The 18,995-nt window shown below is 32.2% G+C and overlaps 2 protein-coding genes across 2 annotated transcripts in view; one reads left to right on the top strand and one right to left on the bottom strand.

Annotated features, from left to right (window-relative positions):
* LOC129975680 (uncharacterized) overlaps window positions 1-18,995 on the top strand; it is a 182,104-nt gene that overhangs the window by 49,464 nt on the left and 113,645 nt on the right. The window lies entirely within an intron of this gene.
* LOC129975681 (aldo-keto reductase family 1 member A1-like) overlaps window positions 1-18,995 on the bottom strand; it is a 65,539-nt gene that overhangs the window by 13,281 nt on the left and 33,263 nt on the right. The window contains exons 4-5 of the mRNA XM_056088807.1: window positions 13,931-14,017; window positions 11,251-11,367 (exon numbers count right to left, since the gene is read on the bottom strand). Coding sequence (XP_055944782.1) covers window positions 11,251-11,367; window positions 13,931-14,017 — 204 coding nt within the window. The remainder of the gene's footprint in view (window positions 1-11,250; window positions 11,368-13,930; window positions 14,018-18,995) is intronic.

Here is an 18,995-nt window from a genome sequence, read left to right as displayed (position 1 = left end):
TTATATTCATTTCTTAAATTTAAAAGATATTTCCTTATAACGAAACGAACTGAGTAATTTACCAAACGAACTGAGTCTAACCAATATAGATAAGCTAGTTCGCTTCAATTGTTTTGGGCAATAGCCATACTTGGCAAAACCGTGCCGTGAAAATGGCTAAAATTATATCAAATGGCATCAATAATAAAATTTAAGAAGCAACATAAATTGTTCGACAAAATAACTTTTAAAAAACGGAGATAACTGTTTAAATAAAAAGTAGAAAAAATGCAATCAGAAATCAAAATGTATATACTAAATACAAGCAAAAAATGAATAATTAAAAAATATTAAAAATATATGACCGGAAGTATGTTACGTTTTTTTAAAGTCTTGCTAAGTTATAGATGACTATTGAAAACGCGGTCATAGTGGGAATTAAAAGAACATTCGATTAGCAATCGATTGATGAAAATAAAATTAGAATGACACGTAGGTCACATAGGTGTTTTCTCTCCATGTTGAGATGCTTTTGAGACAAACACTTATGTCCCATATTCATATAAATGACAAATTATGGATTTAGATTAGAAAAACTTTTCTAATAAAAAAAGGTAGTGATTCGCGTAGTTCTAACATTAATAAAGGTGTTATCCCAGAAAACATGTCATTGATGTACAACGGTAACGAAATATTAACATTTGACAAAAACTTAGCATTTTTACTGAATCTATCGTGTCATCCTTGGCGAGTTATTTGGCGACTCATTCTTGGCATGCGCTTAATAGTATCCAAAAATCGAATTTGTATTTTAGACGCGTTTTTTACCAACTTATTGAAACGTAGATTTGACACAGACACTTATACACTTGTAGTTGCAAAATCACATATCATACTTCATATATTTAAGTCATAGCGTTTTTGAGTTATCGTATTTACGTGATTCAATGAAAATACAGACAGATAAAATGGTCATCTCCTTATTAGGTTTGGCTCAAACTTTGATGCGTGTCTATGCTTTTGACATTAAATCTGTGTACAGAATTTCATTTTTCCAATTCTCTTCGGTTTGTAGTTATGATGTTAACTAATATCGAACAGCCAGATAGACGGACTTCCTCTGAACTTAATTTACCTCAAAATTCAACAGAAATATACAAATTTGGTGTAAAAAACCGCAAACTAAATTTCACCCATTTAACTGAAAGCGGGTTGTTAGTTATCTTTGTCACAGACAGATATTTTCGATTTTTTTTTTTTTTTTAACTTGGGAGGGTTTGAAATTTAGACATTTGTCAAATTCTGGAGTTTGAATATACCGACAATTACAAGACTTTATCAATACTTCGGCACAAGAGAGTAAAAAAGGAACAGATTTGAGAACAGTGTCTGCTACTTTATTACTACCACATCACATGAATTCCAACAAAACATAATATTAAAGCTCTTATTTTGAATAGGCAGTAAAGCAGACAATATTTTCATGCAATCAGCTAATATGAGTTTCCCCCCCCCGACTATTGTATATTTACTTAAGTGTAGTACAATTTTGCCTTTATAACAACGTATCACACACACACACACACACACACACACACACACACACACACACACACACACACCAAAAAAAAAAAAAAAAAAAAAAAAAAACAAGATGATCAAGTCAAACTCTGCAACTCTACAAAAGAATAGAAAGATGAAGGCACTCGTCTTGAATTGTCTGCCTTCATCCTTGGCCATGTCTCCTTTTTCGAGAGTAATAAAAATCTGAGTACTGGTGGGATTCCAGACCGTGCCCATTGTTTACAGTTTTCATGCTTAGGAAGGCAGAAAGGGATAACAATTTTATTAAAAGATAAAAAAGAAAATGCAGAAGAGACCACTTGCATTGGTCACTTCATAATGATGTGAAGAGTATCGAATATGTATTTGTAAGTTTGTTTCTGATAAGGTCAAAAACTTCACCAATATCTAAAATTTCGATGGAGAGACCACATTTATAAATTAATTCATCCGCCTCATTGTACTTTTAGGGTTATCTAGTAAACAATTTGTAGATCAAAAGCGAATTCTTTTAGACTCAGAGGAGTCTAAAATGAAGAAATCCAACTAAGTCTAAATATCGTATTTTTGACAATAACAGTACTTTATCTTTGGCATTCAATAAAGTGAGAAAGGAGTTCGAATTTCAAATTTTCGAATTCTTAACAAGTTAAAGGTGGACCATTTATTTAAAAGTTATCTACGATAGATTAAAAACGAATGACTTAGAATATTTAATGGCAGTCCATTCTAGAGCATTATAGTCCATTGAAAAGCGCTCAAAATTAATTTCTGGGCAGCCCCCCTCAACCGCAAGGTACTTCATCAAGCTCTGAAACACGGAAGAATTTAAATGACATTTTAAATCGCTTTCTAACTATACCTTTGTAGTTTATCCTTGAGTTGATCATCAGCGAGCCGGCCTTGAAAAGCGGATGACGGTGCGAAATTCTTACCGGTACTTTCCAATCTACCCAATTAGGGTCAAATCTTCGCGGGACTTTAACACTCAGAAAGGTATTAGCGGTACTGAAAGATGAGAATTTTTAGTGAAGGGGTGGTTAATCATTAAATTCACTGATTCTCAATCATGGGGGAGGATTTCCTTGAGCAAAGTGCGAAATATTCGACGTGAAAATCAAAGACATGGACAGAAGAAGATAAATTTAGAAAAAGTAATTATTGAAACCTATATTAGAACACGATATATTTTTATTTTTTCGTTTGCGAAGATTGGTTTGGAGGAAGTTTGTAATCATCAAAAAATTCAATCTCTAAATTTTGATTAATTTTCATGCTTCACTCCTCCCCAAGACTGAAAAAAACGAATATTTGATAGTGTTAACGAAATTTGATATATTCATATTTGATATTTCATTTAAAACGAATATTTGATATATTCATATTTGATATTTCATTTAAAACGAATATTTGATGTATTCATATTTGATATTTCATTTAAAATGAATATTTGATTATTCATATTTGATATTTCATTTAAAACGAATATTTGATATATTCATATTTGATATTTCATTTAAAATGAATATTTGATTATTCATATTTGATATTTCATTTAAAACGAATATTTGATATATTCATATTTGATATTTCATTTAAAACGAATATTTGATGTATTCATATTTGATATTTCATTTAAAACGAATATTTGATTATTCATACTTGATATTTCCTTTAAAACGAATATTTGATATATTCATATTTGATATTTCATTTAAAACGAATATTTGATGTATTCATATTTGATATTTCATTTAAAACGAATATTTGATATTTCGTTTAAAACAAATATTTGATATATTCATATTTTATATTTCATTTAAAACAAATATTTGATATATTCATATTTTATATTTCATTTAAAACGAATATTTGATATATTCATATTTGATATTTCATTTAAAACGAATATTTGATGTATTCATATTTGATATTTCATTTAAAACGAATATTTGATTATTCATACTTGATATTTCATTTAAAACGAATATTTGATATATTCATATTTGATATTTCATTTAAAACGAATATTTGATGTATTCATATTTGATATTTCATTTAAAACGAATATTTGATATTTCGTTTAAAACAAATATTTGATATATTCATATTTTATATTTCATTTAAAACAAATATTTGATATATTCATATTTTATATTTCATTTAAAACGAATATTTGATATATTCATATTTAATATTTCATTTAAAACGAATATTTGATATATTCATTTGTAATAATTGGTGAGCTTTATTCCAAATTTGAAGATTTCTATCGAATTTTAAAAGAAATTCATTCACAGAATGTTTAGCTTTCTGAGTTTGAGTGAACACGATAACTACAAAACCAAAAGAGCTAAGTGAATGAAATTTGGTACAAAGTTTCGGAATTTATATTGCACGTCCATATCAAATTTTAAACCAAAGGAGCCAAGGAGTTGCGTATCTGTTGGTCTGTACATTCATACACCACCATACCACGCTATAATTTAAAAACACAACGATTTAGATAAATGCAATCTGGTGTGTGAACTTTAACTATACGGTTCTGTACCAAATTTTAATAGGCAGCGGTGGCCTGGTGGTAAGGTCTCGGCTGGTGAGCCATAGGGTTTCAGGTTCGAGACTCGATTTCACCGAAGAACCTCGTGTAAGGGGGTCTGTAGCACGTTAAACCTGTCATACCAAAAGTCCTCCCGTTGGTGTGGTGTGGTGTGCAGAGGGGGAGGGTGCCAGCTCAGGTGTCGTCCTCGTCATCTGACCGCGGTTAAAAATTACGAGGTTTTTCCCAAAATAGCCCTAGTGTTGCTTTACAACGGGACGTTAATATAACTAAACCAAATTTTAATTTCAATCGGTTTATAAAAAGACATTGAAAATGTATATTTTTCTTTCTTCCCAATGTTGAGAACCACAAAACGCTCATACGTGGAAATCTGAAAGATACATAATTATATCATTTAAAATATAAATCGGCATCAAATTCTAAACAAAATCCGTTAAGAGATTGTCCGTCTGTCGTTTGGTGAGAATATGACATGAGTATTCGATAAGAGTCGTATAGATTTTAGAGAATATTTAAATAAAAGGCGTATTTTGTGTTTATGCTTTGTTTTTAATGAACAGAATATATGCACTTTAGAGTTTTTTTTTGCAGAATGTTTGGCTCAAAAATTTAATACAGCTTTACAGTTTGGGCGAGAGGAATAAATAACAAACTACATGTTTTCACATTCTTAATGTTTCCATGCTATTATTTTCTCCCTCTCAGGTACTTAACAATAAACTCATCAATGGATGTAATCCAAAAATAAATACAGCTCTATAATTTTGTTGGAAATATTATATTTTAAAACTCAGTCATCTTGCGTTTGTCAATATATTTATAAAATTAAAACCAAAGCACCAATCTCCCAGCCCCAACCCCTGATTCGATTTCATCAATTTTTATTTTATAAGAAAGATCATGATCTCTGGATATGTCACAGTGTCCGTCTGCTCTCTCTCCAATTTTGTGGGAAATGAAAAAATATATACTATTTTACTGTATATTTTCTGCAGAAAAAATGTCTGCAAAATTCCTCAGCTATAACAACTGCATCGATTCCGCTAATTTTCATTTTATATGAAGGCTTGTGCTTTTTCGATGCAGTTAATAAGAACTCATCACCCTCAAATCTCGAGATCTATCGCTAAATGATATTTTCACAAAATCCTTAGCTTCTTAATTAATCAATCCTTAGCTTCTTAATTAATCAATCCTCAGCAACTTAACTATTTAACCAATTTTATTCCGTCATTTTTCAAACTTAATTAATCATTTAGAATGTTCTGAAGTTCTGTGGCAAATGTAATATAAATTAGTTGTTTTACTATAATAAAATGTAGTACATCAAAGCTGATTGGCATGAATAAATGAATATATTTAATATCATAGGCAAAATGCTGGTCTCTGAAGATGGCTAAGAGATCTATAATTCTGGTCTCACACAATTTATAATTTTAGAGAGGACGAGTTTAAACTAGTTTGCTTGAGCGTTTGAAATAGATATACACGAATCACAAATCGTCGGGCAATCAATAAGATAACAGATCTTTCAAGATTTAAAATCGAAATAAAATTCTAATAATAAAAATATACATTACATATTATCTGTCTATTTGGAGGTATGAGTGATCGATATCATGTCTACAAGGATAGACAGACAAATAAACATAATTCCAAGATTTTTTTTCTTCGGACTAGGTTTAACTCACGGGGATTCATAAAAATTCTCGAATTATATGAACTACTGCAATATTTTCTTTGTATACTCCGTAGACGAAAAAGGAAAAAAACCCGAATGTATGTATTTGCTAAAAAATGGTGGAAATCCTGCCAAAATGCTTTGGAGTCACGAAGAGTTTCGTCTGATATAAAACATTCAGCAAACGATTTATAATGCAGCATCGCGGGAAAATGCCACACGGGATTTTTTTCTTTCTTCCTTTAGTATGTAAGTACAGGAGTTATCTTCACATCACGCAAACAGAATCTTTATTTTGAAAAAAAAAAAAAAAAAAAAGCTGCTTTGAAAAATCAAATAGAACATGCTTACGTGCTGAGTATTAAAGAGTGGAAAGGCAGACAAACATTTTTTTAAAGTTAATTTACTAGTACAACTCTTCTATATATTTTTACTATTCCGTAGTTTGAAATATTTTGCTCGATCTACTTAAAAACAGACAAGTTCGATAGGCATGACAAATGGGAAATTCTATTGTTGTTGTCGTGTGACAAGTGTAATAAAAATTAAGGGGGGAAAGGGAGTTTAGTTTAGTTATTTTAACATCCCGTTTGAAGCAAGACTAGGGCTATTTTGGGACGGACCTCGTCATTTTGAACCGTGGTCAGATGACGAGGACGACACCTGAACTTTCACCCCCTCTCCACACCACATCAGTGGGAGGAAGTTTGGTCAGGACGGATTTACGTACAACAGACCCCCTTACACGATGGTTCTTCGGTAGAATCGGGTCTCGAACCTGAAACCCTCCGGTTCCGAAGCCGAGATCTTACCACCAAGCCACCGCGGCCTAAGGGGGAAAGAGAGAGAGGGGGACAATTAGATTGGGTCGAAAGCATGCAGAATAGCCCTAACCAGATCTTCAGCTTTATCGGAACAAAGAATATCCCTGGTGCAATCAATGTCTATTTTGAAAAGGATTGAAATAATAAAACGGCAGCTAAAAATATGCTCCGGATCCAGTTACACGTCTGGACAGTGTCTGCATTCTCCATACAGTCTGGAGCCATCAGGCATGATCCTCAGGTGTTCTGTTCTGAGTCTTCCAATTGTGGTTGTGATGTCTCTTTTATAATTTAGATATACCAGGGAGAGGAAAATTCTATTAAAACCAAACAATAACTGTAAAAATATATATTATTTGATATGGAAACCGTCCAGGCTTCTGCGCATGTACCAGGGGGCGTTAATTTTTCCAAAACAGAAGTGTGAATAAAAATGTGCATTTTATTTAGCAATACTTTAAATACCATTTATCAGTGGAATTAGGGATATTGCTTATTTTTAAGGCCCCAGGATTTACAAAGTAATTTTCAGCTTATGCCAAGATCACCAAGCTCCATTATAAATCAGATACCACAATTTCGCAAATATGATTGCATTCCCAGGTTTACTTGGTGATTTTCAGATGATAATGCCAAAACAATAGGTTTACTTGGCCGGTTTTGAGATTACACCAAGACAGCTATCCATTATACGCAAGGTAATAAGACGGCTGCATTTCGATTTTTATAGCACTTTTCTGATTAAGACAAAGTCGCCAGCTCCTATCAATGACGCCAATTGGCATTTTTTGGCGATTTATCACAAAAATAAATAAATGCATCCAGTCTCTTCCAAACGAATTCCATTATGAATACAATTTCACAATTTAAATGAAGAATGAAATTAAATACCTAACAAAATGTCAATTTTCTCAAGTGAATTTCAACATTCTAATAGCCACTTGGTGTGCGTCCGAAATATTTATTTTTTACTTGTACTGGCAGATGTCAACATTCATCATGTACTTATAATGAATGCTGAATGCCCAAATTTCCTGAAGATTTAAACTATAGATGCTAAAGCTGTTTATCGAATTTTATCCAATGAATTCTTTACATTTTAAAATTATCATGTTTATTTTTTATTTAGACAGAAAGACAAACTTTCTGTCTATAGTTCACTCCCTCCCCAGAATTTTGAAAGAAATCTGTATATTTAATATGAAGACGATAAATCAAATTTCAATAGTCTAACTCAAAGCATTTTCGAGTTATCGTATTTAACCGACAAACGAATAGACAGAGGGACAGATATCGTTCCAAGCATTTTATTTTATTCTATTTATTTATTCATTTCGAATTTTTAACGAATATGGCACTTTCTCTCTCTATACTTCATATTAGAGAAAATAGAAAAAAAATTTATACCGCATTTTCCCCAAGCAGTGCTGTTCAAGTGCTTTAATGAGCAACAGATTGGACCTCGGTTAAAGCAAATTAAACACGATTAAAAATAGTGAATCCAAAATCCATAAAATGACACAATTAGGTTCGATTTACGGAAAAGCTCTCTCCTAAAGGCTCAAATACCGAGTCCATAATTGACTTAAAATTCTTATTTATTTTTACAAATCATTTTATCTAGCAGGAATTTATCGTAAAAATAATTATTTACCTTAATTTAACTTTCTCTCATTAATTATTTCCGCCTGCCTTTAGAAAATCTCTCCGATTCATTTTCTTACACCCGGTGGTACTCGCCAAAATTTGCATAACATATAAGGAGTCCTCAAGACTCAATATAAAAGCTTACATCTAATTACTTCTGGAGAAATGTCTAGTGTGCTAAAAGAAATAAAAAAAAATTATTCGTGGAGCGAAATCCGTTTTAATTGCACTTTTCTTAATTCATAATCTGAAGAATCTTGTTTAGAGCTGAGTTGATTAATATCAACAAGATGTGACACGTTTTCTTTCTTTGCATTTATCTCACGCGATTATTTATCACTCATTAAACAGAGTTCTGGGAAATAATTAATGGGACACAAAAGATAGCGGCGATGAATTAACTTTTTTTTATGAATAAAAGAGTGACTTGATGTTTCTGCCAGGAAGTGGAATAAAAATAGCGGGAAAAAAATTCGAATTCTTTGCAAATGGACACAATTATTTACCGGTGGCTGCAACAAATACAAAAAAAAAGGAAGTTTTCTCTTATCGAAAACTTTTTATCAGCTATTCTTTCACAGATGGCTGACTGTGCTTGAGGTTAGAATGTTTTTTTTTCCTTTCTTTTCTTTTTACATAGAATATTTTTGCACTGAGATAGGCGTTGCTTTATAACAGGAAGCAGTTATCTTATCTCCGGAATTGTTGCAAAAAGAAACTGTTTTTTTTTCCCGCCGCAGTATTACATATCAAAGTGCGAAAGGCAAAAAAAATTAAATAAATAAATAAAACTAAGTTTTTATTTTAATTTGTTAACTGCTGAATTTATTTTCAAATAGCTCTTCGTGGTGGTAGAATAAACACCTGATGAGGCAGTGGCGAGTAAAAACGTCAAACGCAGGGAAGTAGAATTCATTTTTTCGTTCAGCGATGAATAGGAAGAAAAGGAATGCTTCAAATGAAATGAAGGGGGAAAAAATCAGTTAAACATACTCCATGAAAAAAAAAATGTCGCAAAAGTACTTAGATAAGTGGCAATATTAAATTCAGAAGACGGAAAATTTTCGATAACAAGTTTCTTTTTCTTAATGGTTTGTTGAAAATGTACTTCTGAAAAGTTTTCGAGTGCAAATTAAGATTGTTCGCGAGCTTATTACAATTTGAATTAAAATACTGCATTGTCATAAAAAAAAAGTACACGGCTTTATTGTCATGCCATTATTTTGTTTTAATTAACGCAGCTATTTAAATTTATACAGCTGTAGAATTTTCGACACATTGTATAACAGGAGAAATTGATCTATAAATTAAATTTATTTCGCACATAAAAACAACTTTCGATATCACCAAAGTGATCTTAGAATATCAGAAAATTGTGAACTGTTAAACCGTTTTTCACCTAAAATGTAATAGAATAAAAATGAAAAAAAAAGCAAACCTTTAACTCGAAATATCACAGCATGAAAATATCACTATTTTAGAATGAATGATTTTCTTATCGTCTGCGTTTTTATAATACCATAAAATTTACAAATCCATCAAATTGTATTATGTTTATACAAAATGTCAGATAATTCCATTTAAAATATAGGTACGTAAAAAAGATTTGAAAAATAAATACTTTTGAAATATAAATCTACTAACTTTATAAACTAAAATTATATCATGAAAGTCAATTTCACGATTAAACAGTTATAAGATGGTGAAAATTTATTGCATCTGCTATTAGGCAGTTAATTTAGAAAACTTTCTTAAAATTAAAGGGAAAATCAAATGGAAATAAAAAGAGTATGAATGAAAAATAATTTTTTGAATTTTAAAGTGGCGCAAAAATAACTTTTGAATGACAATAAATCTTAAGTTACTGTAGAAAATTAATTTTTAATCAATTAAAAAAATATAATTAAAATTTTGAAAAATCTTTTTAGTGGGCTTTTGTTATTAGACCAAACGACGATTTTGTTATTAGACCAAACGATTAGATTCAGACCAAACGACAGACAGACGAAATATTAAATATCAATTTTATATGAATCAAGGTAACATAAACATATGCTATTTCTATTAATATAGAAATATCCGTCTGTAGTACTCTTGCGCCAGAAAACGCAACTCAAACCCGTCTGTAGTACGTCCAGGAATGTTTGAAAATGCTAGAAATTCGACACCTGGTATTGCTTATTATAATTTTATTTCATTTTTTTTATAATATGATTTTGTTTGACCTTTGTTAAAAAGAAGAGATTTTTGCAAATCTAGAGGTCAAACTTTTAATTTTATTTCGTGTTCTCTTCAAATGTTTCATATTTCAGATAATAATAAAAGACAATATCGGACGACGACAAACCACAAAATAATTTTTTTTCTTTACACATTTATATAAAGATAGGGTGTACTTATACATTGGGTATCGTGTCGTGTAAATAGATCGTGTACCTTTGGTAAGTTATTTGGCCAGGTTATTATTTGGCCATCGAATTTGCATTTTAGATGGGTTTTTCCAACCCGATTGAAACAAAAATTTGACCCAAAACTACACGCAGTCACAAAATCCCATACCAAATTTGATGTATTTAAATAATTCCGTTTTAATGTTTACATGATTTTAAAAATACAGACAGACAGACAGATAAACAATCTCTTGTTAAATCTGGGTCAAAATTCGATCGATGTATAGAATATGGATGTTAATTTTTCGTACTGAATTTTATCCATCTAGCTGTCTTCGTTTTGTAATTTCAGACTTTCTCTGAACGTATTTTGTTCAAAATCTGATAGAAATCTACAAATTGAGTATAAAAACCGTAAACCAAACTTCAACTGTCTAGCTCAAAGTGTTTTTCAGTTATTTTTGACACAAACAGATATTATTTTATAATGCGTTTTTCGAACTTATGGATGTCTAAAACGTGGAGATAAGTCAACATTTCGCATTTTTTGACGATTATTATACTTTCTCTATAACACACATATAAGAAAGTAAAAATGCTTACTTGTAAAACTGCCGGCTTAATTCGCGCGTTGTCGTAGATTCTTCTGATCTGCTCGCTATTGAAGTTCGAAATTCCGATGGACCTCACCACTCCTTCGTCCACAAGATTCTCTAGCACCTGAAATAAGCAAAAAAAATGGATCATAAGATTAAATCCATTTCATTTTCGAACAATGATATTAGTTAAACATGAAATGTTTTAAATCATTTTACTTTATGTACTTTTTATTACTTCTATTACTTTCTGTTAATATCTTTACAATAGCAAGGATTACAAAATTGAAAATGATTCTATTTTTACAATAGCAATATACTTTTTGTTGTTTTAATTCAACTTTAGTTAAAGTTTTAAGATACAATGGCAATGAACTAAAACAAAAATTAATATTATTTATTTAAATATTCATTATTGTTTAATTTCACGCGTGAATTCTTGTGTGATATTGAAAGACATCATGCAAAAATTAAGCCATTTTAAAACAGTTGTAGTATATTATATAAACCCTATGAGGATATACAGTATATTGATCATATTTTGCATTGATGTTTTCCAATCATTTACACATTTCTTGTTTGCCATATTAAATTTCCAGAGGAATTTCATTTAAATATTTCTATTATTTAAGGAAGAACGTTTTATCATATTTTTTTAAAGAGAATATTTCCAGTTTACATTCTCCGGAACAAATGTAAAACAGGTAAAATATTGCACAGAAGAGGTTCTTAAACTTTTAAAATGTTGTACCGTATAAGCAAGATTTTAAAAAAATGTACTTAATTGTATCAGTAAATAATTACTTGTACAGTAATTATTTACTGATACAAAATCAATGCATCTTAAATGAAGTGTTTATTTTCAAAGAAATTATCAATTTATATCCTTCACTTATATTCCTGCCGGCGTCCTGGCATAGGGGTAGCGCGTCTTCCCCGTGATCTGGGCGTCCCGGGTTCGAGTCCCGGTTTGGGCATGGTTGTTCTTCTGTTGTTCTATCTGTGAGATGTGTGAATGTGCCTTCCTGTAAAAAGGGGTTGTGCAAGCGAATGAGTGATGCGTGAGTAGCAAAGTCGTACTCTTGGCCCTAGTTGGCGCTGCTATAAAAAATAAGAGACGTTCCCCCTCAGGCTTAAATCGCTGCCTTCGTAACAGCGGGCTTGTCAGTGGCAAGTGCCATAAGAAACAAACAAACAACTTATATTCCTAAATGAGTCGCCGCAGACAACCAGCTGGCTTGCTGGGAATAGTGGTTATATTTGATTTCATTTAAATCGTTTGAATATAACCTCATGTCCATTCCGCCGAATTGATTGATATTAAATCCATGTTATTTTAATAATGTTAGTTAAGTTCTGTTTATTGTTTGCCTGGACTTTTGTAATGAAGATAGTTCCAAAATATCATAGTGTTATTAAAAATTAAATGTCCGACTTAATGTAACTCTAAATTTCGTGATATTGTAATTTCACTTTTTTATTAGTTTTATAAATACACAGAATTCTTCTTCTTTGGCTTTTAAACAATAGAAGAAATTCACGTGCTTAAGTTTTTGATGAAATGATGAAACGAGTTTAAGGTCCAGGGTAATAATTTAATATATTATTGGAAATTAAAAAAAAATGCTAAATATTAGAAGGAATTCGCAGGATTTTAAAATTGGTATCATCATAAAAAAGTTTTTAAAATTTTGAAACGGTGTAAAATTAATTTTTTTAGAATAATATTTTCTGAATTTATTGATGAAAAACACCAAAATTCAGTGTAATTAATGCTTATTTAAAATTGTAATTAAATTTTTTAGAGAAATCGTCACATCCTCAAAGATATATATGTGCCATATTTAATATCTGTAGATCAAACGGCTTTTTCTGTAGAGCGCCAACACACACATCCATATACTTCACCTTTATCAACAGAAAAAGGCAAAACTAAATTTTAGAAAAATTTTGCAATTAATTTCAATATTATTGCTAGAATTGTAACTGGCATATGGGAAATGTGGCGAGACCATAAATGTCTCAGGAGAGAGGGGGGGAATGCAAATATTTGCATAATAATTATCAGCAGCGCACTATTTAACGTCCATGTTGCGTCTCCTTTTGCGTACAAATCATACCAGCAAAAATAATATAAAATACCATTAGGGATACATGAATCATAATTTGAAAATCCCTGCAATATGCTGTTCTTATTAAAATACCAGGTTTATAACTTTTGGGTTTTTTTACTGTGATTAGAATCATAAGAGGCGGTAAGTAAAAAGAGCGCAGTTCCGGAAATCATTGATACGCGCGTTTTTCTTTCAGCTGTCATTTTTCAGTGTTGCTTTTGATTTTTTTTTCAAATCATTTACCTTTAATTTTAAAATTTCTATAATATTTCTATATATGGTAACAAATTTGTTTGGTAATAGATGAAAATCTCCTTTTCATCCGCCCTTCTCCCCCCCCCCCTCCCTCTCTTTTTTTTGGGGGGGAAATCAAAATCGACTGGTGTATGCTCAAAAGTACAGAAAATTTCCAAGTTTGAAAACAGATGATATTTGTTCTTGTTTAAAAATTAAAGCAATTCCTAAAAAAATTCCAAGATAAAAGTGCATTTTAAAGTTTTGAACACGTTATCTTTTTTTTATTTATTTATTTACAATTGCTTATATTCATAAAAAGCAAATGAATGTACTCACTTTCCACGTATCCACTGGATCGATGTCTTTACCATCAAATTCGCCATTCTCTTTCATGGGAAAGATAGCATAATCATCTGCAGTACGCTAGAAAAAAAATGGAACACTTATTTATTCTACTGTTGTAGCAGTTGCATTACTTTATCTTCTCTTTTGGACAATAGATGGCGATCCCTGATTAGGTACGCATCCCACAGAGCACTGCGATTGTTATAATAATGAGATGAGACGCTGTTCTGCTAATGTGTGAGCGCGTTAATGTCTTATCTTGTCTTTTGTGTGAAATGTGATCATTAAAGAAATACTCCTGAAATCATACGTTCTCTTGCTTCCGCTGCACGGATCATAATGATCTTCATTCCATCACACTGTTGGATTATTTTCAAAGATACAATCACTTCTTTTATTGAACAATAATAGTATTTAGCATAAATGCTATTTTCAATCCGATGCTCGTTTAACGTAGATGAAAAAATTGTTGCAAATATTTTAGTAACTAATTATTTCCGCTAACGAAAGTTTCATTATAAACTGCACTTTCAACCCACGAACTTCCAACTATAACAAGCAGAGAGAATCGGAATGTATTTTGATTTTTAAATTCTATTTCTTGCTGGCATTTAATACCGCTACATATAAAATTCCATGAATAAACATTCAAGGATCTCAAGCTGAATTTCAACATTTTTACAGTACTTGCAAATGTCTGTAAAAATGGTCACTGTCTCCTTGAAAATACAACAAGAAATTCGCTTATCTAAACTGAGAATGACTTAGAAATTTTCCAACATAATCTTTTTGTCTCCTTCTAGTCACGACTTCATTCATTTGGAAAGTATAATGCCGACAATATGACTTATAAATCCTATGCAACGGTATGGCTTAATATTGGCCGATTGAAGATATGCTTTCGCTTGTAATATGTGGCAGAAATAGCCCGATCGGGAATTTGTACTCAACTGTTCGCTGTCCACAGTTCCGTCGAGGTTTTACTTGTTGTTAAGACCAACCGCTTTCAGGGAAGAGCCATTTGCCCACTATATCAATATCGTTTATTTGATCAACTTGAAATTATTTTATTACAACAAACCAAAATATTACTTTAAACCGTACACGTGCAATAAATATAAAGCAAGCTGTGCTAATAAAGAAGCAAAATGAATTGGAGTCAGTTCTGTTATGGAAGTTGGGAGGTACGTCAAAGTTTCATTTTGAGATATCTCTCGAAAATATTGAGGGCGATGTATATAGATGTCATGAGCTTTGAAAATATAAAAATGGCAAAATTTGTAAAGTGACTGGAATTGAGAAATTCTGTCGGTGTTTCTCCCCACAGAGAAAATATAGTGAACCAATATTTTTGCGATTTCTTTCAAAAATTAGAATATGGTGACAATCCATGATCGCATATTTAGGGTCATGAACCTTCATGTAAAAAAAGCAAAGAAATTGGATATATGATAGGAGCTGGGAGATAGGTTCTTTGGTTTTTCTAATTAAATACATAATAACAATGGTAAAATTGGTAGGATTTTTTTTAAACCGATGAATTGTTTTCTTTTTATTAGTAGCGTTTGATTCTCTTTAAAAGGAATATCGGATGAAGATAAGTTTCCATGCGTAGATTTTAACATATAAACTTTAATATTTTTACACATAAATTTATCCAAATTACCAAAAGTAAAATTTTCCATTTTATAGGGATGATGAAGGTGTAAAGAATTTAACAATACCAAAGTCATCAGCGAAAGGTCACAGTTAAGATAGAAAAGATCGAAGTATGGTGCAAGAAAGAGTTTACAGCCTTTTTTTATGTTTTCATGAATTATATATATATATATATATATATATATATATATATATATATATATATATATACACACACTCATGTCCAAAATTAAGGTCACAAACATAAAATCTGCGAAAAATCAAAAACTATTCACTGTGTTGACACAAAATTTGGCACAGAGGTACACTGCAATGGAAGAAAGAACATAGACACATAACAACGCGGAAAAGATTTTAATTGGGAATTAAGAAACAGGGTATATCAAAAAGTGTTACAGTGTTACATTATGAATCAGAGATAAAGCATTTGTCTCTAGGAAAGCCTGTCTAATATGGAGTGTGACCATCGTGCACTGCTATAAAGGCTTCACAACGAGCTTTCATACTGTTTATGAGGGTGTCAATAAATGCTTGGGGCAACAAAGCCCCTTCTTCTAAAATAGCGGATTTTAACTCTTGGAGGGTATTAGGAGAAGGGTTACACTGTGAACGGCTCTTCTGAGATCATCCCAAACATGTTCAATAGGATTGAGAACCGTAGACATCGAGGGCCATTCCATACGTCGAATACCCTCTTCCTCAAGAAAATCATTAACGATCTGGGCTCTGTGTTGACGCGCGTTATTGCCCATATACATGAAGTCTGGGCCAAAAGCACCCCGGAACAACCGCATATAGGCTTCAAGGATATCATCCCTTTAGCGATATGCATTGACAGTACCCGCATCGAAGACGTGCAGTGGTGTACGACTGCCCAACAATATGCCACACCAGACAAGAATTCTCCTGCCACCAAATCTGTCGATTTCTTTTACGTAGGAGGGATGATCCAGATGAATATTAGACAAGTGCCACTCTGTGTGGTAAATCTCGACTCATCATTGAAAAGAACACGCCCCCATTCTTTCTGTGCCCAAGACTGATGTGTTCGGCACCACAACAACCGGGCTTTTCTGTTGGATACAGTCAAAGGGACGCACTCAACTGGTCGCCGGGCATAAAGGGCCCTCTCTGCTAGACGTCTGTATACTGGTTGTCTGGAAATTCTTATTCCAGACGCAGCAGCAAGGTCACGAGCCTGTTGAAGAGCCGTTGTCAGCCTATGCCGTCGTGCGCTTAGTGCCAAATAGCGATCCTGCGCAGATGTCGTTGCTTTGTGACGACATTGGCCGGCCTTCCTGGTTACAGTACCACTTGTTTGGAATTGATTCCACAACCTGGATACCACTTTCGGTGCCACTTGTAACCATCGAGCCACTTCCGCTATAGACTGCCCAGCTTCAGGCTTGCCAACGGATCTCCATCTCAAGGAATCGTCTAAACGATTATGAGAACTCATTCTCACTGGAAACAGGTTAAATTTTTAGTTTTAATGCAATATTCACAAAATTACAGGCAAAAATCCCAGATGCTTAAATGGTCTAATTTCAGTAGTTCCTCAAAAACTAATGCTAAACAACATTTTTTCCCACAACAAAGATTAATATCGTGTTACAGCTCCTTCACAATATATAAAATATAATTTGTTTAAATTTTACTGGTAGGCATTTAAAATTATTTTGAAAAACACTTTTGTGACTTTAATTTTGGACATAAGTGTATATATATATATATATATATATATATATATATATATATATATATATTCCGAAAACCCCATTTTGAAAATTCGCTTACCTGTCTATAAACACAATAACTAAAAAAAACGCTTTCAGCTAAAAGGGTGAGATTTGGTATGTTGTCAATATTCTAAATATGTAGACTTCTATCGAATTTTAGATGATATCCATTCAGAGAAAGAAAGGGTAACTCTCATATTATAACAAGAATGGCAGTTTTAAAACGTGTGTTTCTTTTAACGAGAAAGTTAAATAACATACATAGGTTTTGGTTTTAAATAATCTAAGTGATTTTAGATTTTATTTGTGCATTTGTTGCCTAGAGATAAAACTAGTTCCAATAGTTTTCTCGAAACTTTATTTCTTTCGTTTTTTTCATGATTATGAACCTTAGACAAGGCAGTGAATCCCACGAGTGTTCATATTCTTAATTTTTAAGTACCACATATGAGAATTTCGTAGCATAGTAATAAAAAATTAATATACATTTAATATGCATTTTTAAAACCTTTTTTTTTTCCAACATCGATTGGAACCAAAATTTGACTTGATTTAATTTAGTAATTTAATTGAATTTTTTGGATCAAAAACCATTCTTAATCATGCTGCGCCAAAATTATGGTATAGATTGAAATTTTGTTTCATGAACTTTTAAATAAAATCCTGTCAAGTGTCATGACTTATCCATTTTTATGGTAAGCAAAAATTTGACATTGTGGTGAAAGCTTATAAGCCAGTTAACAGCTACTCTACACGAGCAATTGCTTTGTATTGTGGTCATGTTACTGGGCTGCGAACCACAAGGTCCCAGGTTCTATCCTCATTCATACCAATCCGCCACATTGGTGACCTCGGACGATGATACTTCGTACAGCTGTTGTGGTGCCATCTACCCACAACAACCCCAAGTCGTCCGACTCACTTGACACAGCAACCACTCACACACACGCTCGCCATAACGTTTGGCGCTGCTCAAATGGGTACAGGCGCATTAGAATCAACAGCTAATACATCACCACTCAACAGCCATATTGTTCGTCTCACCACCGACTGACTGGAGGGAAGAGTGTGTGGTGAAAGCTTATAAGCCAGTTAACAGCTACGCTACCCGAGCAATTGCTTTTGTATTGTGGTCATGTTATTGGGTTGCAAGCCACAAGGTCCCAGGCTCTATTCTCGCGCATCTCAATCCGCAACAACATTAATCAATAATTTTAAAAGCAAGAGCACATGCTTAATTTCATTGACCTATGTTGTTTCGTTTTTTGAATTAAGACTTTTACATGCATATGTAAGTACAGATCAGCAAATAATCAATCCTTATACAGATTTGATTGAAGAATGTGAAAAAGATCTACATTTTAGATGTTAAAAAATGTGTACTAAGTTTTTAAGTCGTTGCGTTTTCGCCTTTACAGGCATACGAAAACGCGGAGCGCCTGACGATGAATTTGATGAATTTAGTATTAGTATTTAGTCCCTTGATGAATGCACTATAAAATTTTACTCGGATCTGCACTTTAGATGCTAAATATGTCCACCAAATTTTATATATTTAATTTTTCGTAGTTATCACATTTATTTCTATTAGAAGAACCAGCCAGCCAGACTTCTTGTGAATGGATTTCGTTCCAAATTTGAAAGAAATCTACAAATTT

The sequence above is a fragment of the Argiope bruennichi genome, chromosome 7 (genome assembly GCF_947563725.1).
Source record: "Argiope bruennichi chromosome 7, qqArgBrue1.1, whole genome shotgun sequence".
In the NCBI taxonomy this organism is placed as follows: domain Eukaryota; kingdom Metazoa; phylum Arthropoda; class Arachnida; order Araneae; family Araneidae; genus Argiope; species Argiope bruennichi.
The sequence above is the reverse complement of the archived record's forward strand: the minus strand, read 5'-3'. Positions and strand labels throughout refer to the sequence as shown.